Source organism: Colletes latitarsis, chromosome 2 (genome assembly GCF_051014445.1).
Source record: "Colletes latitarsis isolate SP2378_abdomen chromosome 2, iyColLati1, whole genome shotgun sequence".
Classification (NCBI taxonomy): Eukaryota; Metazoa; Arthropoda; class Insecta; order Hymenoptera; family Colletidae; genus Colletes; species Colletes latitarsis.
In genome coordinates this window covers 22466976-22494784 of record NC_135135.1, presented here as the reverse complement: position 1 = coordinate 22494784, position 27809 = coordinate 22466976, and the positions used below count along the sequence as shown (strand labels likewise).

Sequence of the window (27809 nt, the reverse complement as noted above, 5' to 3'; positions counted from 1 at the left end):
TTACGTTCGTCGCTACAACGCCGAAAGAAATGGTAAAACGTTCAACGTTGGTTTTTTAAATACCGTTTAAAAATGTACAGGCCGATTCCTCGCTACCGCTTGAAAATTGTTGTTCCGCTTGCATTTTAATTCGTTGGTTATTTTAGATAGAACAAAACATAGGGTACATTTTACAATTCTTCGTTTTACGTACAACGTGCAGATCTTCGAAATGTCACTGTCGCACGACACATTCAATTCTAACTGGCGCTTGATCGCATTGCAACCGATGGAAGAATTGCCATCAGAATTCTTCATGCAATGTCGAGTCGCGGAATCTGGCTGTTCCAGTTTCAAACAAATCCTTTTACAGGTCACTCGTTGCCTATGTTTGGTCATGATTCGCCTTATCCTTTTCCATTCTGAATAACTAAGATGGAACTGAACTATAGAACGAGAACGTCGAGTAATTTTATTTTCGATATGCTTGATCTATTGTTTTCGTGGCATTTTATTGGCTCGCGCGATTAACTGGGACTTTCTTTTGAAATTTCAGGATTCGCAGCGGTGCAACACGAATCGTTTGACATTTGCAAAGTCGGCAACCGCATTCTACGCAGTGAGTTCCAACATAATAGAGTAACGGGATCTCGAAATTTCTGCTGCAGCAAATGCCACGGTAAATTGAATGCCGCGAATGCGCGCCCCACTTTTCTTATTGTACAGGAGACTTTATTACAATCGGGACGCAAAGTTGTGCACGTACACTTGCTCGTCATAAGGGCACTTGGTCGGAACGTTTTCTACTTTCATCGTCCCTAAGATGACGTTTTACCCTAAACGTGTTTGGAATTCCAAACGATTTCCACAAAATTCTAAATGTTAAACATTCTTTAGAATAATACCACATGCGTTTTTTCATTCGCTTCCACGTGTAAATAGATCTTCGAGAAAATTCGACATAGGAATGTGAAAGTAGAAGGTTCAGTCTTTAAAACGACTTTAGAAAGATTATTGTACGACGTCTTTTCACGAAGTTACGATAGTTCAAATATTGACAACGTTTAGACCAAGTGTACACTTATAACTCGGGAGTGTACGCAATTTCAAATAAATCGTAATCGTTACGAAAATAAATAATTAAATAATTTCGCTTTAAACATCGAATAAATATTTATTTTTCGATTATGAAGTCGGTGAACGAGGCTGAGATATCTCCTCGTTTCGAAACTCTTGTCTTATCTGTCGCTGACCGAGGATTTACGGAGTATCGAAGCCAAGTTTCCCTGCAACGAAAATGTATTCTATTAGAACCGTGATTTATTAGAATTATTTATTGAACCGTGTCAGCTTATTATTTAACAATTTTTCGAATATCCTGGTTGGAGATAATCTTTATTTCCCAGAAGATAACATATTTTTAGATTATAAATGAAGCAGGTGTTGATAACTGTGGAGTAATATTGTTTACGTCTACCAGATGTCACTTAGGTAACGATAGGTCAGAAAGGACGCCTCACGTTTTTTTTTCTTTTTAACGATCCCGGTGAAATTGCTTCGTTTTTAAATGCATCGTAATTTGTACGATTCTGAACAAATACCTCCATTGTTACATCCATGTCAAATTTGTTCAGAATCATACAAATTACAGTATGTTTCAAGATTAAGCAATTTTGCCGAGATCACTGGTCCATAAGAACTTGTCCAATTTGTGTTTCGAGTTATTTTAACGTTTGTTTGCGAGAGCATAACTTCCAGAACCAGAAAGGGACACCTTTAAAGAAAAGAATTGACGATTAAAATCCTTGTGATGTTGGTACGACGGAAATTGGACTCTTACCTTGCACTCTTCCAGACACTTCGAAGTCGACACCGACTAACTTCGACATCGCCGAATTTATCTCGTATGATATTAATTCTGACAACAGTGATGATCCAATGACGAGACAGAGAGAACGATTTTAAGGTATTGCACGATTAATATTCGATTATTATTCGGTGAAAAGGTTAAACCTGTTTCGGTTGATTCGTGGAACGACAGATGACTAGATGTCGCCAGTCGAGGTTATGTCCGCTGTTCCTATCCTTGAAAACTATTCTCGGTGCATTTTAAAGAGAATTTAGTTCAATTTAGGTTTAAAGCAGGATCCATGCAAACCTTCCGTTTTCTAATCTATACATAAATCAATCTAAATACGTTATACGAGTACGTTAATGTTGTATTCGATATTGTTATAGTACGCAATGTCGAATGTAATTTTGTGCAATATTTCTCAACCTATGAAACAATGAAGAATTTGAACAATTAATTCTTTTAGATAATACCAGAAGTATTGAAAGAAACATATATTTTTCAATATTTCGCAGTCAGACGCAAATCTATTTTTCGCAGTTATCATCGTCCATCATAATGGTAGTTCGTACAATTCAATACAGATAGCAGCAATTGTTAGTTTTTATTATACCTAATTTTGCACGTTTAGTTCAAGTTCGTTGAAAAGAAAATACATTAAAGTATTCTAAAGTTAGTTCTCATTGTGCTAAACGAAAAAATTAAGTCCTATGAAGGATGAGATTCGTGGCTGGAGCCCTCTTCCCTCTCAAAAGATGCTTCATCAAATTTGAACTTGAAGTAACATAATTTGCATTAACAAACTATTTGCATGTAAATGCAAAGTTGGCAATAGACAAATTATGGTAAAAATAGTGTTGTTTATAATTATATTGTTAAAATGAAGTCGCTCGTTTAACTGATTAGCAGTTATTGTCCACGGTTCTAAGGTTAATATGTGCCTGTAGACATGGTACATATTATTATTTTAAAAACATATTTTTATTAAAGGCATTGGAGAACTGAAATCTATAGAATTTTATAAAGAAATTTATTCGAACAAAAGCTGGCAATTAATGGGTTAAGAAGAAGTTAATACGTTCAGCGTTCGCGTTAATAATTAATCGAGTCGCTCGTTAGGTACATCGATGAACGAGCAAATCGTCGGTGAGCGCGGCAAAACAATTTGTTTCAATTTAAAAATTAAATTCCGTTCACACATGCCTGTCGCTAATCGTGATTACGTATCCGCGCCGGTATTGGTCGATGTTCCGAAGCGCGCGCACGAACGTGCCAGCAAAAAACTCGCGAAGTACAGAACCGTATAAGTCGTCCCCCACCGCGGTTACCACGCCAGTCAGTCTCAGGCCACGGGTAATACGCGTTGGATGTTTATCCGCTCTTTTCTCTTCGCGCACGCGATTTATCCTTGACGAAACGCCACGAAAACTTGCACAAAGGTGTACCAGCCGGTTAATCGATCTATCCGGACCGTGTCAGTATGTATCGCGTGCCTTGTTCCTTCGATCTTTAAAACCCGCTCGGGACACTGGCATCGCGCTTCGTTCGTGTATTCCGCGCTATGGTAGACGATCGCCTCGAGTCGAATGCGCGTTGTTTCGACCAAAACATCCGCGACGTTTGATCGCGAGAAAATCGTTTCGTCGTTCGCTGGCCTCGATGCAAGGTTAGGCTCTCTCGCCGAGCGTCGTGCGATTAATTGGCGCGTTTAGTGCATACCACGGGAGTCGGTCGATGAGGTTAGGGTGGCGTAGTATACGCGCGACGAGAATTCGGATACGCGATGCGACTCTGACAGCTCGTCGAGTCGCCTTTACTACAACGTTGTTCACACGTCGCACGACAAAACGCTGTGTGCAGTGCTCGAGGGCAACACAGCCGGCGACGGTGACTTTGACAGCGCACCGTTAGAAGTGAGGTTAATACGTGGGAGGTGGTGTCGTCGTTGTGCGTGTGCGTGCTGTGCACGGAGGACAACACGGCGATAATATCATGACGGCAATGTTAGTGTCCGTGGCAGAGCTGTCGAACATTTTCTTCGTGCTCGCAGTCTCGATATGCTTCTGTGGAGTCTTCTTGTTCATCATCAGGTATTTATGGATTTATCTGCGATTTAACGCATGCCCTGACCCCCTCGATCCCAACAAACCTTTTGACATGTACCTAGTTCGATATCAGTGTTTAACCGTTTGCATCGAGATTTTTAACGTTAAGATTTAGGTTGTTGAGTCCATGTCGCAGGTATTGTTGACATCCGAGTTCTTTTTTTGCGTTAGCTCGATAGGCCAGTGGGTATGTCCGTAGCTTCGCAATCTCGTGGCTCGAGTTCGAATCCCCTATTCACGTACATATTTTTTTGTTTGCATTTAAACTTATCTTTTTAAAACAGCAAAAGCACGTTACTTTCTCAAGCTTCAACACAAGGATTCTAATCGAATTGTTTCGTTACCATATTTATAAATTCTTTATTAATACAGATCACAAGTAATTTTTCAAGCGTATACTATTTAATTTTGTCCGAGTAGTTTCCACGAGTCCAAGTGGACCCAGAGTCTGGTGGACGAGGATCAAGAGTCATTGTGGTGAAATTAATTTTATTAGGTCACAGAGCTACTTTCAGATACCCGTGAGGATCTTTCGAAAGTAGCGTAGCGGAAGTTGTTTTTATACGATTTGCGTATACTGCGTTACCACATGTGTAATTACATTGACATTTGAACGATTCAAAACATGTTGATGCCGATGTAAAGCAACAATTATTTAAGAAGGTAATTAAATGTTCTATACTTAACAGAGTAGCAACGAAAAGTGACGTATAGATTTATTTATTTCGAACAAGTTAACTTGAGAATTAATTTTGTTTACTTTCGTAGTGAAAGGTCCTGGCCCTTAGAGAAGTCCTCGGTCCCTTAGTGGCAGTGAAAATGCCAATTGGGCTTCGTTGACTAGGCTAGAAGGGATTTCAACGGTTCGAGTATGTTCGAGACGCTCGGTATAGTCTTTGGAAATAGGTCGACGTACTCTCGGTGATGTTTCATTGCACAGTGGGTGCAGGAAAACGCAGCCCAGCTATCTTAGCGCAACGGGTTAACAATGTATCGCGCCAATTGAAAAGCAAACATCGGATATTGGCAGATGTCAATAATAATCATCAAAGCCTCGTACTGGTCGAGCCTTCTCGGTTTACGTACAGCAGAATATTTTGCAAGTCAATAATAATATTTGTCGACAAATTAGCGACCCTTAGAGAAGCGTCTAACGCCGTTATTCGAGTTTTCCGGTTGCATAATTATCGTCGATTACGCAATGTGCATTACCCGTTGAATTCTATTTTCTTTTTCTCACGTTTTTTTACCGACAACGGTTCTGGGTCGAGTGTACAAATCCCAGTTAAAATTATCCACGATAGAATGACGCAATATTTGAGAACTACGGAGCTTTAGCTTTTAACTGTTATTAAGAAATGCGCGTATATAAAAATTGAAGGAATGCACGCTGTAGTAAGTTAGTATAGTCTTAATGTACATCGTTGGCCAAGATTTCGAAGGTAGCGTTAACGAAAATTTGGTCTTGCACCATTATGGTTGTCAACCAGCCATTTGTGGCAACCGATTCCTTTTGCCAAGGTCGCCAAGGTACGGGGACAAGTCCTACTTGGAGACTGGAGACTGCCGGAATGTGTTTATCGTGTTACAGCTGTAGCAAGGAACTGACGAGTTCGATCATTATCTACCGCAAGGTAGTATCTCGTGCTGCCTATTACGTCGTAACATTTTCGACGTTCGCCGAAATCGGACGTTTATCAGATTATTCTACAAATAATACGACGGGGTATGTCCCCATAGATCTCACCGTGAGATACATATCGTTTCACCGGCATTCAAATCTCTCAGCAACAGTCGCGTTTTCAGCCATTTTGAAAATTTCGATTCACAAATAATTGTAATCAGTTATCTAATTTATTGTACCCCGGTATCGTCGATTTATTTAACTAACAGCTTACGAACGGATATTAAACAGTATCGCGAAGATCGATATATCCGTGTGTTCATAGATTAGCTCGTTACAATTTTTACCGCTTTATCTTACCGATAAATTCATAATACACAGTCATACTTTAAGTTACATTTGCTCAATCGGATTCACGTGCTTCGCGATATTCCTATCGCTCCAAACATGAAAGATTCAGGTTCTTATAAATATGCAAAGCAGCGTACAAGGAAAAAGATATTTAATTAGATACATAAATCGATGGTGAGTGTGCACCGAACGTTTTTCTCGGCGATCGAAAATAGAATTGTTCGGAAAAGATTTACGATCGCTGAAATAACAATGTTTATCGATTAGTGGACGGTCGATTCGTTGAATTTTATTTATTTCTTTGTGTTGGACTCATCGTCGAAACGAAAGCTGTGTCGTAGGTTTAAAAGTGCCGGTCACCGGTGACCGTCACGGCAACGAACGCGTTAATGGAGCGATAGTTTGGACACCATTACGCGTCACGCTGCCTGATTCGGGGTTTCGCGTTGCGAGTTCCCTTTCCCCGATTCTTTTCCTTTTTATCGGCGATCAAACTCGCAACACAAGCAAAACGGCGTTGCTATCGACAATGGCTCATTCTTGCTTGAGATATCGCCTGTGCAATTTTTCCTCCTAGTTTCTCGCGATAGAGGCGGGATTTACTTTACGATTCGAGCTCAGTGGACATTGTTAGTCAAGTTCCTACCAGTGTCAACACGACGGCAATTGTCTTCAATTGAATAAGGTCAAGAGACCCATAATTCTTTCAGTTCCGCTTATGCGATTCCAGAAAACAATTGAGGTGGCGCCCTTATTATTTATACAAGGTGTTCGACCATCCCTGGGAAAAGTTTTAATTCTAGAAGAGGATTCTAGAGGCCAAAATGGAACGAAAATCAAAAATACTAATTTGTTGATGGAGACTTCGTTAAAAAGTAATTAACGTTTAAAGTTCCGACCGTACTGAATTTTTTTCTCGAAAATGCGCAGGATTTCGGGGGTATGTCTGTTGACCAAAAATGCTTGCAATTGACCCCTGCAACTAAAAATAATTTTTCCAAGACGATTCGAAAGTCTTTTTTTTCACCCAAAACTTTCAGCACTTACTCGAATTTTTTTCTCGAAACTGGTTAGGATTTCGAGGGTATGTGTATTCACCAAAAATGATTGTAATTGACCCCCACAACTGAAAATAATTTTTCCAGAACGATTTGAAATTTTTGAATTTAATTGTTAAGAACTTTTTAACGAAGCCTCCATCAACAAATTGGTATTCTTGATTTTCGTCTTATTTTGGCCTCTAGAATCCTCCATTAAAATTTTTCCCAGGGGTGGCCGAACACCCTGTATATTAAACGAATTTATCGTATAGTTCGAGTTAGAATCGTGACCAACTTTTCACGATACCTAATATTATCTTGCCACGTATAAAAATAGATCCGTGAAACGTGGCCGGTTCCGTCGAGTCGAAAGTGACCGGTGCTCGGATCCACAAATTTTGTTTCTACAAATCGTTAACACACTTCGCGAAGAACGCACGGATTCGCTTGTTTGAGAAGAGAAAGTCCATCGCGGACTGAAAACGAAAATCTATGTTAAGTTTCGTTCCTCTAAAAAGTAGAACTCAGTCGGGGCGTAAGAGAAACACTTTTCAATTTGTAACGCAGCAAATGATAGGAGACAATTACCCGTTAATCGATAATGTTTGTGTACCAGGGCAATCCTAATAGTTTATTAGTTTCTCTGTGATACTATATTCTTTAGTCGATCAAACTGGTACTTTAAATACGCTGTTTGAGATTGTTTGAGATATTCGATCGTGTGTGGATCGGTTTGTGAAAGCGTCGACGAATATCTTTTTGTAATCTGCGGTAGAATGATCGCTGCTGGCAAAAGTCATTTGCCAGGGACAGTTTGACCCTATGCCCGTGGCGGGTAAACATGCAGAAATTCATTGTCGATACTCTTGCGAATAATTTACAACACTACGATGTTGCGATACGTGCACACGTCCTCATGGCCGCGGGGTTATTGGCAGTCGAATAATGCACGCGGTCGTTCGCACCTTGATTCATTCAGAAGGATGAATAACACTGAGAGTTCGCTAATTCGATTAAGCACAGATGGACGAATCCATTTTTCTTTTTTAAGATAATCGTCTTTGTACCAAGGATCGAGGTAGAACAGAAACACAAAGAAAATTGTAATCACGGTCGATATTAAGAGAGTATCGCTACCTAATCGATCGACGAGTTCCATCGTGCATATATCATTGCTAAGAAAGTTATCGGATATGTTAAAATCGATGCTTCGTCATCGTTACCGTTTCACCGAGCACAATGACTGCGGAGCAGCATTAGCTTTATTACGAAACTCGTTTGTGCAATATGAAACGGTCGAATATAGCAGGATTTTTGAAATCGACGTTTTCACTTGATCCCACGAGCTTTCGTAACGTCCATCGAAGACAAAGAGATAAAAGTTCGTGTGGAAACCGACGCTAAAGTGCGTGGCGAAACGGCTTGCGAGCATTTTTCTTTCAAAAACTCTAACGAACGTTTCGTCGTGCTTAGCTCGCGTTGCGCGTAGATGTAACTCGATTATTCGAGCAATTCGAATTAATCGTGCGAATAAAGAAACATGACTTGTATCGAAGTATAAAAGTAAATAATAATTACACGCGTCTCGATCGTTCGAGCGAATCGGAGATAATTTTAGTAGGTCGAAAGGATGAGAAATGTTACAGAACCAGTCTCGATATGTGAATGTTATGCCCGTTACTCGGGATACGTACCGATAAAAAGAGAATTAGTTTACTGTTACTTCTCCAGGATCACCTAATCGTTTCGAACTCGTGCGGGACGTTGCATGCCTCCGCAGTGTATAATTTAGAATTTTTGCAACGACATAAAACCAAGAAATATAGCTTCCGACGCTACTTATATAAAGCTTACCACGCTCTATAACACGCAGAATGTCCAGTTGTTAATATTCAACTTCGAAACAATTTGTACATACAGAGTGTTCGATCATCCTTGGGAAAAATTTTAATGGGAGATCCTGGAGGTCAAAATAAGACGAAAATCAAGAATGCCAATTTGTTGATCGAGACTTCGTTAACAAGTTATTAACGTTTAAAGTTCCGCCTGTAAAACGGCAATCTGCATATAGCTGCGCGGAACTGTAAACGTTAATAACTTTTTAACGAAGTCTCGATCAACAAATTGGCATTCTTGATTTTCGTCTTATTTTGACCTCCAGAATCCCCCATCAAAATTATCCCCATGTCGAACACCCTGTATTTTCTAAGTAGGAGTGGGAGTCAATATGCGTGAAAAATTCCAACAGTTGTATAGTTTTTGGACCAAAAGTGATCGATACCTAAAGATACACGTTTTTTTTTTTACAGTAGAATAATCCCCTTTGTGTAAAAGGATTTGTAACGTGCAGGGAAGCAGTCGACGGTTTTATTAAAAAATAGGGTACAATTCCTTTGTGCAGGAACATGATCGTACTTCGTATTCACGGCGACGAATTGATGTTCGGCGGGAGTGGAAACGTAATGACACATTCGCCACGCATACCTCAGATGGAGATGATGAAGGTCCACATTCCCTTCACCTTCAAGCTTCACGAAAGTTTCAAGAGCACTTACGCCGGTGAGTCTAGTCAACGCACACCTTGTTTCTCTCATTTAACTTTCCTTTTCTTCCTCTTTCGCTACTCGACGGGACGTTTCAAGATAAGTGATTCCATAGAATTAATAACGAGAGATTGAGAAATTGCCCCTCGAGATATTTGAACGTCAACGATCCTTTCAGACCCTTTAATATTAAATTTCAACAAAATTTTTTACTCCGACGGCAAATTGGTTGCCTCCCAAAGGATTTTAATAGATCGTCTATTAAACGAAAACTGATACACGGATGTCCATCGAGAATCCATTAAGCACAAAACTTCTCTAATATCTTTTTCAGGAAATGAATTTTGCAAACACCAGTAAACATTAACACTTTTGTTTCCTATTTAATATAAACTGCACTACTATATTTACCCAAGGATTTCTAGTTAGCGTTAAATAATAGTGCAAAGTGATTGCAAATGTTAGCCATGAATTATTGATACTTTACGAGCAAGACGTATTTCTTTCAACGTTCGTTTATTTAACATCCTCGCTTCATTAGAGACTTAGTAAAAAAAATCGCCATTAATGTATAAAAGACTCGTCGGTTTTCAAGATCAGATTAAGATTATATCTCGCGCGATTCATGTAGAAACGCGCGAACGTGCTTTGCCTGCATTTCGTATAATTTTCTGAGTATTAGTATTCGCTGGCGTTTGAACTGTCGTCAAAATTCACGCGTCGTTTAGAGCGGACGACGATACAGGGTGTCCCTGAAAAATGTTGGTCTCCGCGAGGGAGGCGATTTCCGATGGTAAAATTGCGTTGGAAAACAAAATCTTGGATGGACGCACCTTTAGCGTAATCGCTAATTGCATATTTACCTATATTTACATACACGTTTACCTAATCGATTTATACCTAATTGGACATGAATTTTAATTACGTATGTATGTTCGTTGGAAATTTACTTGCTTTGCATTAATTTGTTACTCGTATCGAGTTGAACTTTATATTCTGTTTCGTTTCGCTGCTCGAACCATCTTCCTGGAGAGACCATCGTTTCCAGAGACACCTGGTATAACGATACGGAGCAGATCCCGAGAGACCTAACGGTTCACGTTCGCGAATTATACGACGAACGATTTTTAAGCGGTTGCACGGTTCAAATTCTGGTTCTCCGTGAACACGCGGGGTTGCGTTTCGCAATTCGTCGTCGGTTAATTAACTGAAATGAACGGAGAGTGTACGGTTCGACCGGGCCGAAAGTGGGTTACAGACACGCGTAAGGAGAAAAAAAAATATACGACTCCCCTTCCCTCATCCCACGTACCCACTATCCTCGTGATTGGTATGCAGGTGTGAAGGCACCTGTAGTTACGAAACGTTACCTTGACCGCTTGGCCAGGTCATTGTGAGTCATTTAACTTGTAGAGACGACAATCGATACACCCGGGGGGGCAGCCTTTATCATCTCGAGATTTAATTTTGTCCCTTGGCATGGTACTTCCCTTTTTATCCTACCGATAATACGACAAAAATTACATTCATCACTCTCCATCTTCCACGTTAACTCTCAACGAAACAAAAAGATACTGATACAGACCAAAACTTGTCTACCCACTCAATGTTAGGAGTAACTGTATACTGTTACTAACAAAATTCAAAATTAATTAGTTAACATTCGCCCCGAGACTCTATCGTAAGAAAAAAGATCGATCATCGTAATCACGAACAGTAACATCGAAACTTCAACGTCTCGTATCTCGAACTCGCGACACGGAATCGAGTTTCCTTTTCGTCTAAATTCGCTAGCGCAATTCCCATCGATTATTGCCGCGTATGAGGAGAATCGGTATGCAGTAAATCGCGATAACGTATGCAGGTAAAAAACACGACGAGAGTCGGTCACGTTCGCGGGGCCAGTGATATATGTTCGACGCTCGATGACCCTCGATAAATTCATTAAACCGCGATTTATGGATCGTTGGCGTGTTCGTTGCGCGCGCAGCTAGATCCTCCAGACTCGCGGATCCGGGTGTTGCACTTTTATTCGATCCGCGGTGCGGATCGGGAACCGACGCGACGCGCTGAGCACGTGTTCCCGATTGAATCGATTCGATCACGCGCGCATCGAGTCGCGTGCTAATGGAAATACGCGCAATTGATTGGAATGATGGACGGGAAATTTGTCTCGGTGACGTTTCCGGGCGGTACGCAGCTTCGCGGGAAACGCGTAACATCCGACAGTTTGACAATTAGAACGGACAACAACGCACGGAAACCGATTATTCGTTCTCGGAGTCCATTATTAAGTTCTGCGAGTTTCTCGCTCGAAAATGCTTCCTCAAATTTGTACGTACAATGTTTGCTTTCAATTTATTTTTACGATAGAAGCTGGATAGAAGATTCTCCTTGAATGCAAAATAATTAATTTCGTGTTTTTCGTTGTTGCATTATTGGAATTGGGTGAAAAAGTAGTACTCTTTATAAGTAAAAGTGAAACTTTATTTAATGGTTCGAAAGGACGTCTTCACTTTACTCTTTGGCCCTCGATAACAAAGCAGATCCAGGCCCCTAGGCCCGATGGTGCCAATACGGTCTCCGTATGCAGACAATGGACAGTGTTTCTCACTGTTAGATTCAGTTTTGTAATGATTATTTATTAACAATCCAACATGCATCGATCTAACGAGACTAGAATCGCACGGGGCAGCATCCTGAGAGTAGAATCGAAAAATACCGGTATTTTCCATTTCGTTACTAGTCCCTGGTTGCTAGTACTCTCGGGCAAAGTCGATGCTAGTTGGCAGCGAAAGGTTGAAAGGTGTTCCTGTAACGTTTTTTCCTCGTAATCAGGTTCGAGGTTGCGGATAATATATTCCGTTCTCTGATCTGGGGATCTTAAACTCGCTTAAAAGTACACGCGTGTCATTCGAGCTTGCCTTGAGCTAGAAATAAATGACGCATCGCACTAACACTACTTGCGGCTACTTGTAAACATTTCTATATATGTGCCTTAAGTTCGGCCCTTCCAATTCTGTTCGTGTTATGACGGGTTCCCGAGAACTCGTATTTCACAACTATTTTTACTTCTAAAAAATTTATCAAGCAAAGAAGTCTTGATTCGTTAAAGAGAGTCGAGCAAAAAGTTAGTTTATTCTGTATTAGCTATCCGTAGAAAGTTATTCGACGAGTCTTGCTAATTCGACGCCCAATATATGGCTAACGAGAGTTCCAGGCGCTTTTAGAAATCTGTTACAGGATAGATTCAAAAGGAGCGATGAATAGTTGAGTTCGAGCGTCCGGTCTTTCGAAAAGATGCTTTTCTAAAGAAGATTCTCCGAAGCAATTCGATGTACACGGTTACCAAGCGAGCATAAATGCACGATATCGCAACACCTTCAAAGGTTAAAGTTATCACCCAAGAGACACGATTTCGAAACGCTCATAAACGGTCACGGTAATCGAACGTTTCTCCCGATAATTTCCGACAGTGCGTTTCTATTTTCGATATCTCGATGTCTGGAACAACAATGGACTATGCAATGCCCCTTCGACTCAAAAATACTGTTCAAAAAACTTAGCACTTTAGATTCTGAATGCTACTGATTCTCTCAGCAAATATAACAAAATTTAGAATAATTTTATTTACTATCGAAACATCCAGTATTTTCCGACGAGAACAATTCAATCTAAACGTGGTCTCGATAGAGTTTAATTTCATTTTTAAGGGTGTCGTTTTGCTCGTGGCTGGATCCCCCGGTAAGTTCCACGCGAGAACGATAAATTTTTCCTCCGCGAGACTAGTCGAAGACGTAGCCAGGTGGAAACGTTGCAAGGCAAGGGCAGAAGGTGTTTTCGAATTCCAGGCCCGTAGCCAAAGGTGACCATGTAAAAACCGTGAGGGTCGATAACAGAGTTTAGTCTCGTTCATCGAGGACGGCGTTCTCTTGCTGGAACACACCAGCGTTACGTAAGTTACGTGACAATAGATGAAACAATTTCCACTCGGTCGTATCCGATGCAGGCATTATTAATAAACCCGAGGCTCCAGGTGCTGCTAAATACGCGTTTCCAAGCAGCTTGGAAACAACGCAACCAGAATTTCCAACTCGTTTCCTCGGTCGCGTCCCCGCCTGGCACGATAACGAGAATCATCTTAATAATCAGAAAGTTAGTCGTTGATGCTCGGCCATTACGGAGGGGCAAAAAGTTTAGAACGATGTCAAATTCGATTGCTTAAAACGCTAATGCATTTTGCAAGCGGTTCGCCAGGGTTTCGAATGTGAAAAATGAGAAAAATTGCCTTGAAAAATTCGCGATTCGATGGCGATGAGGATGGCTATGCGTATCAAGTTCATCGGTTCGTCCCGAAAATTGCTCAACGCTCGAGTTCATCGGCAGAGACACGGAAAGCATATTCGTTTCTGGCTGGCATTTTACCGTGCAAACATCGCGTCTATCTCTTGACAAGCGTTCCGGCTAAAGAGTACAGACATTGTGCAACGCGTAATCGCGATTGAATCGGGAGAGAAGAGGAGCTTGTGGTCCAAGTTACGAAAGGTAAAGCCGAACGGTGTCGTAACGTCGCGAGTCGATTGCAAGATTCCTTCGACGGGAGAAATAAGCGGTCGTGATCGTTGGCCGATACGGAATCTCTCGATCCTCGTCTTTTTGAACGACGCCACCGTTTTCGAAACGCCTACGGTCGTTAACGCCTCTGATAATTTACGCGTTCCGCGCGACTCCGTTGGCTCGTTAAGACCTGGGTACGTTGAACAGGTACCCGGGGAGAAAATGCGAAACAGCTGTAACCTATTGCCAAATCGCGCGCGTTCGTGTTGATTCAGAAGGTTAGACATCGTATTAAAGATACGGGACGCTAATGTTGCCTTTTCACATTACGATATCCGGAGATTACGCCTTAAGTGCAATTTCGTGGCTTCTAGAAAGGTTCGACGAAACGGTGTACCAATGATTGGACGCTGGAACCTTCTGAAATGAGAGGAGCCTAGTCGTTTGAAATTCCCCTTGAATAAAATTAAATTGCTTAGAATTGAATAGTCGGTGGAAGATCTTCCTCGATTCCGCCATAGTTTAGACGATCGAGAGTTCGTTGACAACACGCATTGCATTGCTCGACGAAGTAATGTAAGTAGAGAGCCTCGAGCAATATGTTACCGTGTTGTCCCGGACCATGACGTTACTCAAAATCGTTACATAACAAGCCCACTTTCAACTTTTTTTTTTTCTTCTCGTCTGGCTACAAGATATCTCCGCGAGCCAAGGAGGTTTCCAGGTCATGTGTGAGAGGAGAGACCACGACGCAGTGTCTCCAGTTCTAATTCTTGCGAATGTTTATCGTTCCTCGGGGCACCCCCCGGGTCGCTAAACCTTCCTCGAAGAACGGAATTTCCATTTTCGTGAACTGTTATCGCACCAACTTCCGTGTACGTTCCGTTCTGTAAATTGTATCAGCAATTCGTCAAACTAATTTGGGCGATCGTTATAATATTCGTTCGTAATTACTAGACTGTCGTAAGATAATCACGGCGAAATGCAAATTGATCCTCAGACCAAACGAGTTTGACGTACCTGTCCTAGATCCACGATATTTACCATGATGGAGCGATAAGAAACACAGGTGTCGATCGAATCGATAAGCATCGACAAAAGTAGACACACCTACGCAGCGTGTGGCGACGAAACATTTAATTTAAAAGGTATCTTCTGCGTAGAATCGATGTGAAAGAAGAAACGTCCAAGCTTAAAAGCCTCGAGATCAGGATCGGTATGATAAAATAAAAAATTGAAGTTGAAATACCAGCCACGTTTGGAGGAAGAGCGACGTCTCGCGTTATTCACCGGATACGGCCAATTTTCCGGAAACCACGCGTCCTCTTGGTCGCCAAAAATTGTCGTCGCTGGGGGAGAGGCCACTGTCGAAGAGATTGCTTCGAGATCACGCGAGCTCGGTGCGAACGAAAGTGAAAGCTGCCAAGATCGTCCAACGCGGTAGCAAGCGAGGTATCGAATCGGACATTCTAAAGAACCGCGGTCCGAAAGAGCAAAAACATTTTCTTCCTGTACAAGGACATGTATTTTTGGCTTCGTTTCGAAAACGAACGGAACGTGTTCCCAAACTTCGGTCGAGCCTCTTGGATTGCTAGTCTCGCGAGAACACCGGTTCCCGTTACCATCGATCTTCTGGGCGAAACAGATAACGGGACTGGGACATGGAACGTATCGTCGTTGTTATAATAATATTGTTTATACAGCTCGCGAAAGTATTCGAAACCATCGCCGATGAAACATTAATCGTTCTGGTCTGGAAGTTTGGAAAAATTGATTTACGACCCCTACGAACCGTGTTTCTATAATCGATATAGAAAATGCGTTTTTAAGATTGATAGAACAATGAAATTAAAATAAGAAAGCATCGTATGAGCTACGATAATTTATGGTAAACATACATAATATCCCGTTTCAACATTTAAAGAGTATTTTAGTTATACGCGGAAACGCGACGCGTTTCGTGGCACGAATCGAGGAAGAGTCGAGACCAGATATTGCATCAAGGTAACAGCATGTTGAGATAATAAACATTCTTATTATACATCGAATAATCGTTAAATATCCCCGGGTATCCATAAACAATGGGAAACATTATGAAGTAGATATCCCCCTTACAATCGTATTTCAACGTAAACAATATTTTGTCGAGTGCTCGAGTTCAGAGCGCAAAAATGAGGTGTTCGAAAGGTAGATAGGACAGTGGATAGGGAAACGTGGATCGTCGTGTTTGGGTTCGGTGAAAAGGCAGAGTACAACTGCATAGAGGCGTCGCATCGAACTACGATAAGGCTCGGTTTGGCAATAATGTTACGTTATTACATGTGTGAAGCGATAAAAGATGGTGGCATTCGTAATGCGCCGTTTACTCAGCTGAAAACTGGTTTTTAATACCAGCAAGTCGAGAGTGTTCAAGTCCGAAGCGTTCGATTTACCGAACTGCTATTAACCCAAATTCCAGGGAACAGTTTATTGGCTCACTTTCGAAGTCAGATTTCGACCGTAGTCGCGCACCATAACCCTTTTGATACTATCGAACGCTGTTGAACACGCAATTTTTGCGCGTATAATTATTTTTAGAATTTATCGAAAGATTGTATATACTGTTCGAGACAGTAAATCGTTTGGTAATCGATCTGGCATGCGTCAGTCTCGATAACCAAGTACGGAGTTGTGAAGATTATTCCATGAGTGATAGGACTTTCCGTTCATAAAATACGCTTTCACGATAACAATGCTATCAATCATCGGTTTATGCGATACGGAATCTTGAGCGACGGTGAAATGCAAAAGTTTTCAAATATTCCCGGTCGCTGAATCCATCTATCCAGGGTTTTCCCTTAATATACCAAGTATAGTTTGCTAGAAAAGTTTTGTAACACAGCTTCATTTATTCATAAATGTTTCCAAGTAATTTCCATGACCATGAAGTGGACTATACCTATTCACCTGGAAAAAGACTTTTTTTTTTATTAAGTAAAAAGAGAAATTTATCATGTCCACTTTGTGGAAAAAATTTCAAATCGTTCTGGAAAAATTATTTTCGTTTGCGGAGGTCAATTAGAATCATTTTTGGTGAATAGACATACCTCCGAAATCTTGCACATTTTCGAAAAAAAAATTCGAGTAAGTGCTGAAAATTTTGGGCGAAAAAAAAGATTTTCGAATCGTCTCGGAAAAATTATTTTTAGTTGCAGGGGTCAATTGCAATCATTTTTAGTGAATAGACATACCCCCGAAATCCTACGTATATTCGAGAAAAAAATTCAGTATGGGCGGAACTTTAAACGTTAATAACTTTTTAACGAAGCCTCCATCAATAAATTGGTATTCTTGATTTTCGCTTTATTTTGGCCTCTAGAATCTCCCATTAAAATTTTTCCCATGGATGGTCGAACATCCTGTATACTGTTTACAATACGGTATTTGGAGAGAAAGGGTTAACGCGTTAAGAACAGCTGCTGCAAAGGATATTGTAAAAACGATGACGAGTAGTTATGTGGAACAAACGATTGTCAAATGGCGTTGCATAATCCGGGCAGGTCGGCTAATCCATTCGCCTGGTTGCACCAACTGCTTGTGGAAATCGGATCGTTTCAGCCGCTCGCTGCTCGAAAGAGCTTCGGACGTTCGGTTGAACTCCTCGCGTGTAGAAACTGGCCGAGCGCGAACGCGATTACCGTAACGCCGATGTAACAGAGAAATTGAGAAATTACTCTTTCTTCTCTTCGTATTACATACGTTCCACACGATGAAAATAGACGTCGAAGGTTGCCGAGTTCAAGTTCGACGTTCGAATAGAACACGCGCCAAGAACGACGAAAATTTTCAAGCCATATCCACGCCTATGATCGATCGACGAATAGAAAACTAGCTTATGCGGCTCTGCTACGCGGGAAATTATCGAAATTTGCTTGTGTATACCCTCGACTTACGTCGTTTCTAGTAGCGACACGATAAACGTTTGTTCAAACAAGTTCGTAAAAATATTTATCGCGAAAATTAAAAAATTTCAAATCGTTCTAAAAAAAATTACTTTTAGTTGCCGAGGACAATTACAACCATTTTTGGTGAATAGTCATACCCCCGAAATCCTACGCGCTTTCGAGAAAAAAATTCTGTAATCTCATTTTGTGTCTCACTTCCTCCTGTGTTCATTTCTATGATCTGTTGGTAATGTTGCAAATGACACGAAAAGGGTAATGGTCCGAAAAAGTACATTGGATGTAAGATCTACTCGTATACGACGTCAGTCAACGGTATCGGTATTAATACATTTCCCGCGCATAGCGCGTTAATCTGTCGGGTATTTTCCATTTGGACGCAATCGTCGTAGAACGTAAGTTACGTGCTTTCCATGAATGAACCGATAAACAGTCGACGAGCCAAGCATGTACATACATGCTACGCGATATATGTATAGAGTCGAGTGGACAGTTTGTCCGTTTTTGGCGAGATGTCTCTATATCCTGCTATATAATTTGTCTTGTGATTACACAATTCTTATTGTGCAAATTATCCGGCTTCTTAGGATTAAATAAGCCACTTTTTGCAAAAACAATACGCGTAGATGTCTCGTTTGATGTAGCAGCACAATTCGTGCATGCTCATCTACAAACGACGTATCGGGCACTCGAGCCGTTGGAATTCATCCGGTTAACTGGGTCGTTTCTCGAACAGAAAGAAGGTTCGAGTCGTCTTGGCCGCAACGAGTGCAGACGCGACGTAAAACGGTGCCAGTATTCGGAAACGAAAAGACGCAGTACGACAAGAGGCGTCGATACGTATCGCCGTTACGACGATATCTTCGAGTACGAAGATAAAGAAAGGCACAGCATCCTTGAAAACGCGCTCCGATAAATCTTCGCGAGGTGAGATTCGATTCGCTGGTACGGTCTTTCTGGATTTCTGACGCGTCTCACGGATATCGCTGACGAGGAACGTCTGTGTGCGTCACGTTTCATCCGCGAAACGACGATTCGATCGCGTTCGATGCATTCTCCTTTGTTTCGCCGATCCGGTAGCGCGTGTCCTCACACTCGAGCGACTATCGAGGTTTCTTACTCTGTCCCTTTTTTCTCTGCGACTCGTAAAACCGTATTCAATGTCTCTCCGTCTCTGCTGTACTCTGCGTAGAACGTATCGAAATATATCGTACCGTTTAAATTGCTATCGTTTCTCATTTCAGAATAGAACGTATCTATGGTCCCATTGGGGCCCGCTGACTGGAGGATAAGAAACATTGGTCCCACGCGACCCAGCGATACTTTATCGACCGGTGGTCGAATAGGAAAACGATACACCTCTACGGAGAGCAATTTTTCGAACATTCGTCGCGCACACCTGAGAACGGGAATTATTTTTATTCTCGGATCGTTGCACGCGTTCGTTAGCAGGGACACGTATTCCGCGGAAGAAGGAGAAAAAACCAGGAGACAGGAGATCGATATAAATGGCGTGGTGTGTCCGATCGTTCGCGTCGACCTTGATTGTACTACGCTTGGACAGTCACGTAGGCAAGTCGAGGCTGTATTTTCTCCCTTTGCGAGATGCTGTGCCTTCGACGCGATGGCTGTCGATCACCGGTGACCGGCACTTGAAATTTGGAATTATTTTTAATATAAAAAAAATTATGAAAATTCTTCTTTATCTCTCGCGCGAAATCTTAGTGGTAGAACCGAGCGACTAACGTAGAATAGAATTTTCGTCGTGTCCGACATTCTCGTCGAGAAAATCGATTCTGAAAATGAGTCATGGCGCGCGCTTGTTTTAAGTCTCGACAGTGCCGGATCTCTCGGCTAGTCTCCTCCATTGTGTTTCTACGCAGCGTTCGAACTAGGTTCCTTTATTTCGGCGCCTTTTCCAACCTCGGCCATCGATGTTTGATTTATGCGTCACTGCATGCTTCGTTCTTTCAATATTTTCTTGTCGGTCTGCCAAAACATTACCGGATGTTCCTGCTGTTTGCTTTTACTGTGCTTATTCTGCCACCGTCGATGCTACTTCCTCCTTGACCATTATCGATATCGTATATTTCCAGACATTGTAAAAAATTTCAGTAGTAACCTCGGTGTAACCATAATTCTTAATACGTGTGAACGATTCTAATTTACAGAGTTTACAAACGAAACGTAAAGTTGTTTTACTATTAGAGAGAACACAATTTGTTCAAGTTTGGCGTTTGTTTGAAAAAATTCGAAGCTTTTCGGTCGTGTCAGGTCTCATGAATGAAAAAGAGAACAAGGAAACGATAACCACGTAACTGGCCGACCGTAAGGCACTAAAATCGAAGCTTTTATTATCTCCATTATTGCAGTTTTCAGTTCTACTTTCTGAACCGTATGTTTACACTGCAATCCACGAGAGCAATAATTGTTCGAACCGCTGGTCGCTTATTCTTTTGTCAACGTTTACAATCCTTCGGTGCATTGTCTGTCCTTAAAGCCTGTCCTTCTACCCAGTTTTACAACTCGTCTTTGTAATAACAAGGTTTACGATTCGAGTCTTTAGCTCGGTCAAGTGGCCCACTTTACGGTTTCTTTTCGCGTTATCGACCTTCTCCGATTCGTTTCCGCGAACTCTGATTCGACATTCTATCTCATCGTCGAACGTTAAACCTTCCTACAGCGGATGCGCGGCCATTTTGAACCAGCTGTTGCCGCATTCTTTCATTTTGTAATTATAATTCCCGGAGTAATTCACGATTTGTAATTAGAAATTAGGAATATTTTAGAATTGTTAGCTTAAAAACTGAGGGTTAACAACAAGTTCGAACGATGCTAAGGAAATGGGTGAATTACGTATTCTAAATTGTTTCGTTTTATGTACGTGTCCGACAATGCTAAATAGACTCGTGGTTCTTGCGATTCAATTAGTTGTATTACCGCTTCTAACAAACTTTTACGACTATTTTATACATCTATTCCCTGGATCGTTAACATCGTTTGTACATAATTTGCATAGAGAATATTCAAAGCACATCGGATCGAATCGTTCTGTCGTTATAAAGACTTTAGAACAATCTTAACGATCGTAATGTAAGATATTCTGATACAATTTTAAATCGAAGGACGCGTAGTGTTTTCGGTCATAAATAAAATCGCGATCAATTTTGCCACTCCTCCCGGCAAGATTCCATTCCGCGCGAGGATTGTTTGCTAAAGCACGAGACGAAATCACGGGCGGGAGGTGATTATTTATTTGACGTGATCGAAGAAAAAAAAACGACGAGAACGTTGATCGGCCAATTTCGAGTGGATACAACGGCATAAATATTTATGTGCGATTGTTGCGAACGTGCAGGCTCGAACCGACGATGGTACGAAGAGAGACGCGGTGTAAAAATAGTCCTTTGTTATCACGCGGCTCGTTTCACGAAGGAATTGCACTCGTGCAATGTCTCTGTACACACCGGTGTATGTAGGTGCAAAAATGTCTTCAGCATGTTTGCGCAAATTTCACTCCCTCGCGCTAATATTGTTTGAACTTTTTTTATTCTGGAGCAACGAGGCGTTAAGGGGACACGAAACTCGTTCCCGTTGCAGAGAATGCTGTTAACCAGCAAATAATGATCGACTTTCAGTCAATCTATAGACTGGGTAATTTCTCGATCGTAAAAAACACCTGTCTACTCATAGTTAAAAATAAATGGGAATCGCTCGACGCGTCATACCCGGCAGTAAACGCGAGTACGCCATTGTTTATACCGATAGAAATACTCCGCTATAATTAAAAACACCGTTGGATCATTAGGTAAATCGACAGAGAAGAGAAAAAAGATCGAAAGATGCATTGAATAAACGATGAGTCGACTCGTTTTCCCAGATTAATAGATTAAGGCACCGCCGGTAATCCAGTTTGATCACTGACCTCGTCGATACGTTTTACGACAAACGCATTAATCGTGTATCGATTAGTGGCCGATGAATTAACACCGATTAGGAAAAAAATGTAAGATAATTAGTGTGCTAATTGAATTGAAAAGAAATTAACGGAAGAACGGTCGCGATCGATCAAGTTTAACTATTTTTAGCAAACGTCTCATTAATTCCGAAACGCTTATTTCGGCTCGATTCTAAATCATTTTAGACTTGAAATTTCTTTTCGATCGTTTTGCATTGCATAGCATCGGACGGGCACAACACAACAGGAATTTCGACAGAAGTAATAATGAAAAACACACATAAATTACCATCCCGATCAGTTATGGTCATGCGAACGCCGTTAATCTGTATACGGCTCTTATGCAAAAGAAGCACACGGTATACTGTGATACTTACGCTGAACTTTACGTTTCATAAAAACATCGTAATAGGAGCAAATTAAAAATTGAGTGACTAAGACCGGTGACTCTTCGTTCGTCGTTTCTGCGTTACGACACGCGATTCGTCGAATTAATCCCAAGTTTTTGTAAATAAGTTCTATGAAATTGCAAGGCAAATATTGGTCGAATAAAATAATTGGTTTCGACGCTGTTAAATCTAGAAAACAATTTTCCAAGTTACGTGTTTCATCGACGCGTTAATGAAAGTAGAATCGCAGAACTCGTAATCGGAAGGCTCTCGATTCCGTTCCTTTTATTTAGAGTGTAATGACGCTGGGGGAGAAAAATTTGTTTATTTCCACGAGTCCGGAATAGTCCAGTCTCTTTCCTCGCGATAAAAGTGGCAATTACGCATTATGAGAATAAGAATGAAAGTAGGAGGCGGAGAGGAGGCGGTAATTGCAGTCATCGAGCTTATATCGTGCAACCGAACAAAGACACGAGTCTAAAAAAAAAAAACAATGTTCCTGCGCGTCTTTTCTCTTTTGCCCTGGTCGACGCGACGGTTGCGTAACAATGATTCGACAGGATGTTGCATTACGGTCCTACACGGTACAATGCTCGTACGCACGAGCAAGATTTCCTGAAAGCGTAATTTGTTTATCGGCACCTTTGCTCTGCGGATTTTCCGGGAAAAAGAAAGGAAGATCCGCGAAGCAAAGACGGCGAGCCAACGCTACGATTAATAACGATTAGAATATTTTTCCGACCGGAAGTTTTCGTTGACTTTAAGAATAAAAAAATCTAGTAAATTTGCAGAATAGGCTAGGTGTAGAAGCATGCGTTCCTTTTTTCGCGAGAAGAAGTGGAGAATCCGTGGTAAAAACAGACAACTGATACTATTTCTCTCGTTTTCTTTTTTGCAGAGGTTGAATGCGAGGTGTCGAGTCAAGTGGAGTATTCTCTGCAAGCAATCTGGGGTGTCAGCATAAGAGAGCTTCACCTGGCGCTTTGGAAGCCTTGGAGCACCCTCAGAGACGCGTCCTTGAACGGCACTCTTCTTCAAGGCTACGCGCAATACCTCACGCTGCCCCAAACGTATCCTTTACAAAGAGAAACGATGATTTTTTTTTCACGCGTCGATTGTAATTACGTCGTTCGAGAAGCGCGAAATTATTACGTTTACTGGCTGTTCCTTGACCCGGAAAATACAGACGACAACCCCACGGGGAGGAGACGCTGAGATTGTCGCTTCCGGCGCCGGAATTGGAATTAGGAACTCCTCCGCGTCTTTGCTATCCTCTGGTGATCTTCCTGACACGCAGAGACAACGGGGACCCGCATCCCGATGAAACCGTGGGTACCTTTGACCCGTAGCGATTCAAAACATTATTTATATTTTGTTCCATGCACAATTTACCTGTTTTTATTTATATTTTAATAATAAGACTTGCGTATAGCTTTTTATTGTGGCAATGAAAGATACATTAACACGCCCAGCACTAGTGGAATACATTTCCTGCGTAGTTTCCTTCATACATTGTGAATAATAACTAGACTGTAGATATTTATGCATTTATGGGAAATCTTAATTTTCAAAAACCTATAGTCTAATAATAATTTAAGAGTAAAACGATATTTTTTATTTTTCTATACTCTACTGAGGCGATTCAGTACTTCGTAGACACTCAACGAGCCTTGATAATTGTTTTGCATCTGTCGAGCATCGAGTATACTAGTATTTTAAAGAAAATCAGTAGTAATCCTTTGTCCCGATTATCGTTTCGGTTTTATCTGTATTATATTGATATTGTGACCGTAAACATTCTGATCAGAAACTTTTAAAGGATATAGCTGGCACCTGAAAGCCTCAAAGACTATCGACTGTAAGAAAACCCGGCCCGTGAAAGCCCAAATACCTTTATTACCCTTTCTCTTCGAAGGTGGCACTGGTGAACGTCGTTCACATCAAGGATAGCGTCTGCACGTTACCGACCTCGATTCTGGCGCAGTATCTGAAACAAGCTAACGGCCAGTTGTCCTGCCTTAAGGTGAATTTCCTTTCAGTTCTTTTTTTTTTATATGTCTTCCTTAACGACTAATAACTATGCTAATTAGTATTTCATATGTATTGTGTATACCGATACTAGAAACCTAATAAACTGATACAGCTATCCAAGCTGGTTGGTACAGTTACAGCTGGTTAATACGAAATCGTTCATAACGGTGTAGCCATCAACTAGTAGAGTGGGATCAAAGTGGCTTGGACTGTTTTTCTGGAACATCTCTGATTGCCTTGTAGCAGTTGTCTGTTCTCGTTTGGTTAAGATTTATCCTGTACCTTTACTTTGATAATTCTACATACCCAAGTAAAACCAAGATTCCATTGTACCAGTTGCAATAACTATTTCACGCCAATTAGAAACGTATGATGAAATCAACGTCCGCAACTCTTAGAGAACTAAAAATCCGTCGTGTCGGTGAAAAACTAGTCGCCTATCTAATCGAAGTGACCATTTCTGTTTCAGCAACTGTATTTAGCAACCGGAAACTCGACAAACTACGACGAGGGCGACGTGTCCTCGGGTTTGGGCTCGGCTCTGGCGCTCGCAGAGCCGTGCAACAACAACGGTGGTTCGACGAGAGGCGCCCTGGTTGCTTCTGGCACCGGGGATCCCGAGGGATCGCTTTGGAACACGGCAGGGGAACAATTATGCGTTGTTTGCCAATATTTTCCGCTGTCGCGCGCGCTGCTGCCTTGCAGGCACACGTGCATCTGCGCCTCTTGTTTCGGGAAGCTCGATCGGTGTCCCATGTGCAGAAGCCCTATAAAAAGTTACTTCTGCATCAGAGGCGAAGAGTACATGCCGCTCGAGTCGGATATAAATCCCTGCAAACAGAGGCAATCGAGCCACGGGCCGACCCACTGGCTGCACGATTGGAACGACAGGCTCACCGATTTCCTCGGGTTCGCGCGATAGGAGGATGCTGGCTGCGTTCTTTCGTTTCGGATGTACAGCATATACACGAGGCGGAGCAGAACGTCGATGGTCGTTTCTCCACGCGACGCCCAGATTTCATTCGAAGGAGTGTCTCTTAACTCTTGCTGATACGATCAGAGTCTGGCAACGAGGACGCCAGGACATTAATTTTTACGAAGACGAAACGAAGAAGCTCGTTGCGTGATCCGGGAACGAAAGAAACGAGGATGCTCTCGGTGTTATTTCGTTTCGGATGTACAGAGCACATACACGAGGCGGAGTAGAACGTCGATGGTCGTTTTTCAACGCGACGCCCAAATTCGATTGGAAATAGTGTCTCTTGGTCGAAGAACACCCTTTAACTCTTCTCGATCCGATCAGAGTCTGGCAACGGGATCACGAAGAAGCTAGGACATTAATTTTTACGACGACGAAACGGAGAAGCTTGTGTGATCCGAGAACAAAAGAAACAAAGTCTCAGAAGCAGGGACTTACCTGTCAGGCGAATCATAATTGCACAGCAACCTCAGTAGTATATCGGTTTCGGTATGAGACTGCCAGTAAGTATAATAACGACGTTTTGACCTCTGCTTAAAAGGAATCTTGAAAATTATAATTAAATTTCAAAATCGTAAACATCACCGGTATTTCTGAATACCGGTTCCTATACCGGTATTCTCCATTTTAATTTTAAGTCCCTGCTCGGAAGAAGCACCGAACTGCACAATCAGAGAATATCGGATTGTCATTTGAACGAAAGTTTAAGTACGACAGAATGGGTTGAGTGGAATGCAAGTTAGATAGAAGTTCTGTTAAAACAATTATTGATTAATTTAACATTTTCAGTTTCGGGAATGTTCAAAAAACGCGCGAACCGATCGTTCGAATATATTTCTTTCGAATTTCATTCTTCATCGTTGTGGAGTCTCGTAGACTCTGCTATAAGAAATACATTGCCTTGTCATTGTAACTTTTTCTTTTTTTTCTCTCTCTCCATATTTTTGTTTTTCACGATTGAGATCAATATCGTAGAGGAGACGAGGATGTTTTGTTAGGCGATTAAGATAACCTTCAGAGATAGCTGAAGAGTGAAAAAAGTAAAAAAAATTTGCGATAAGCCAGACGAGAGAAAGGGAAACGTTCGATAAAGAAGAAGAGGAGTTTCTAAATCGGAAACTCGGATTAACGTTTCAGATTTTTACTACGTAACGTTGTATAAATACTTAAGGTGTACATACAAGATAAAAGTAAGACGTGTCCGATTCTAAGATTGTAACTAACGGTTAAGTTATTGATATTATTTCATACGATACGCAAATTTTATCGGTAGATATAGAAATATTAGTTCCGATATTGCATGCCTTTAAAGTATTCTTCTCCTCTCCCTCCCCTCTATTTCTTTGTTCTTTCCGTACAGATTAATAGTCTGACTGAAAGAATGTCTTGTTTTTCTCGCGAATGCTCTGCCGTCCATGTGCAGCGATGGAGGAGCCCACTTTTCGTAAAGTTCTTATGAAAAGCGCTACACAAAAATAAGAACGTTGCTAAATTAATTTAAGAAGGATGTTGCGTTAACGTTTAAACTGTAAATACACAGACTGTGATAATTGTAATAACATCTATTATGTAACCAGATACACAAAAGTGCCCTAAATTCGGGGGCATCATAACGGAAGGAATTGGAGCGGTGCGAACAGGAACATGAAATCGTTTTTAGATTTCACATTCAATACATACATGTTATCAGCCTTTTTTTTTATATCTCCTAGGCACTTGCATAGAACAAAACGATAATACTCTTTTGCTGGGGGTTTGTAATTAATTAATTGGAATTTTACCCACATTATGAAACCGTTCGGAATAAACGAAAAGTTTCATCATAGTTGCTTTTAAAGTTTAACTAAGAAAAAGGTTCGAGTATTCCCCAACTTTTTATTATTAATTTCCTTATATTGATTTGGAATAATATCCGACGACGAAAATACTAGAGACCAAAATTTTACAAATTATTCTGTTTACGATCACAAAGTAAATGATTGAGTTTACCATACAGTTGCAAACCCCATTATGTAGAAGTATGGGAGTATATGGAACTATATGTGCTAATTCAAGAGTAAAGGCCTCTGAAGTCAATGTTATTGTAGTCGAAGATCTTAACATCCTAATTTATATTTTATTTAGTATGGCATTTCGATGATGCGATAATGTCTGTATGTGAGAATCTGTATATAATTTATTTAATAAAGCGTATTCATGCTGTCACGCTGTGTCGTTCGTGTCTGGATAAAATTTCATATCTAATTAAGAAAAAGTACAGTCATTCATAATTAATGTCTATATTTGTGACTGGCTATAATAGTCAAACCAAGAAAACACTAATAGTCTTCGCGTGAAATATAAAGCCATCGAAGTGTTAAGGCAAGATTCCTTAACATATTATTTAATTTTGGTTTCGTTTCGTAAATTATGGTTTCGTTCTTATAAAAAGGAAGTAGATATGAACCATAGGTTGTAAGT

The 27809-nt window shown here is 41.1% G+C and overlaps 1 protein-coding gene across 5 annotated transcripts; it reads left to right on the top strand.

The window, feature by feature from the left end:
* Positions 1–425: 425 nt before the first annotated feature.
* LOC143351528 (cell growth regulator with RING finger domain protein 1) lies at positions 426–27552 on the top strand. 5 transcript variants are annotated; one of them, XM_076783121.1, is made up of 6 exons: positions 426–658; positions 9353–9510; positions 23238–23409; positions 23526–23667; positions 24255–24362; positions 24840–27552. In XM_076783121.1, the coding sequence occupies exons 1-6, from the start codon at positions 651–653 to the stop codon at positions 25290–25292; spliced, it is 1041 nt and encodes a 346-aa protein (XP_076639236.1). In that variant the 5' UTR covers positions 426–650; the 3' UTR covers positions 25293–27552. The 5 variants fall into 5 exon arrangements, with proteins under 5 accessions (XP_076639236.1, XP_076639237.1, XP_076639235.1 ...); XM_076783122.1 differs by lacking the exon at positions 426–658 and adding an exon at positions 1726–1945; XM_076783120.1 differs by lacking the exon at positions 426–658 and adding an exon at positions 2838–3921 and having other exon boundaries at positions 9333–9510.
* The last annotated feature ends 257 nt before the right edge of the window (positions 27553–27809 follow it).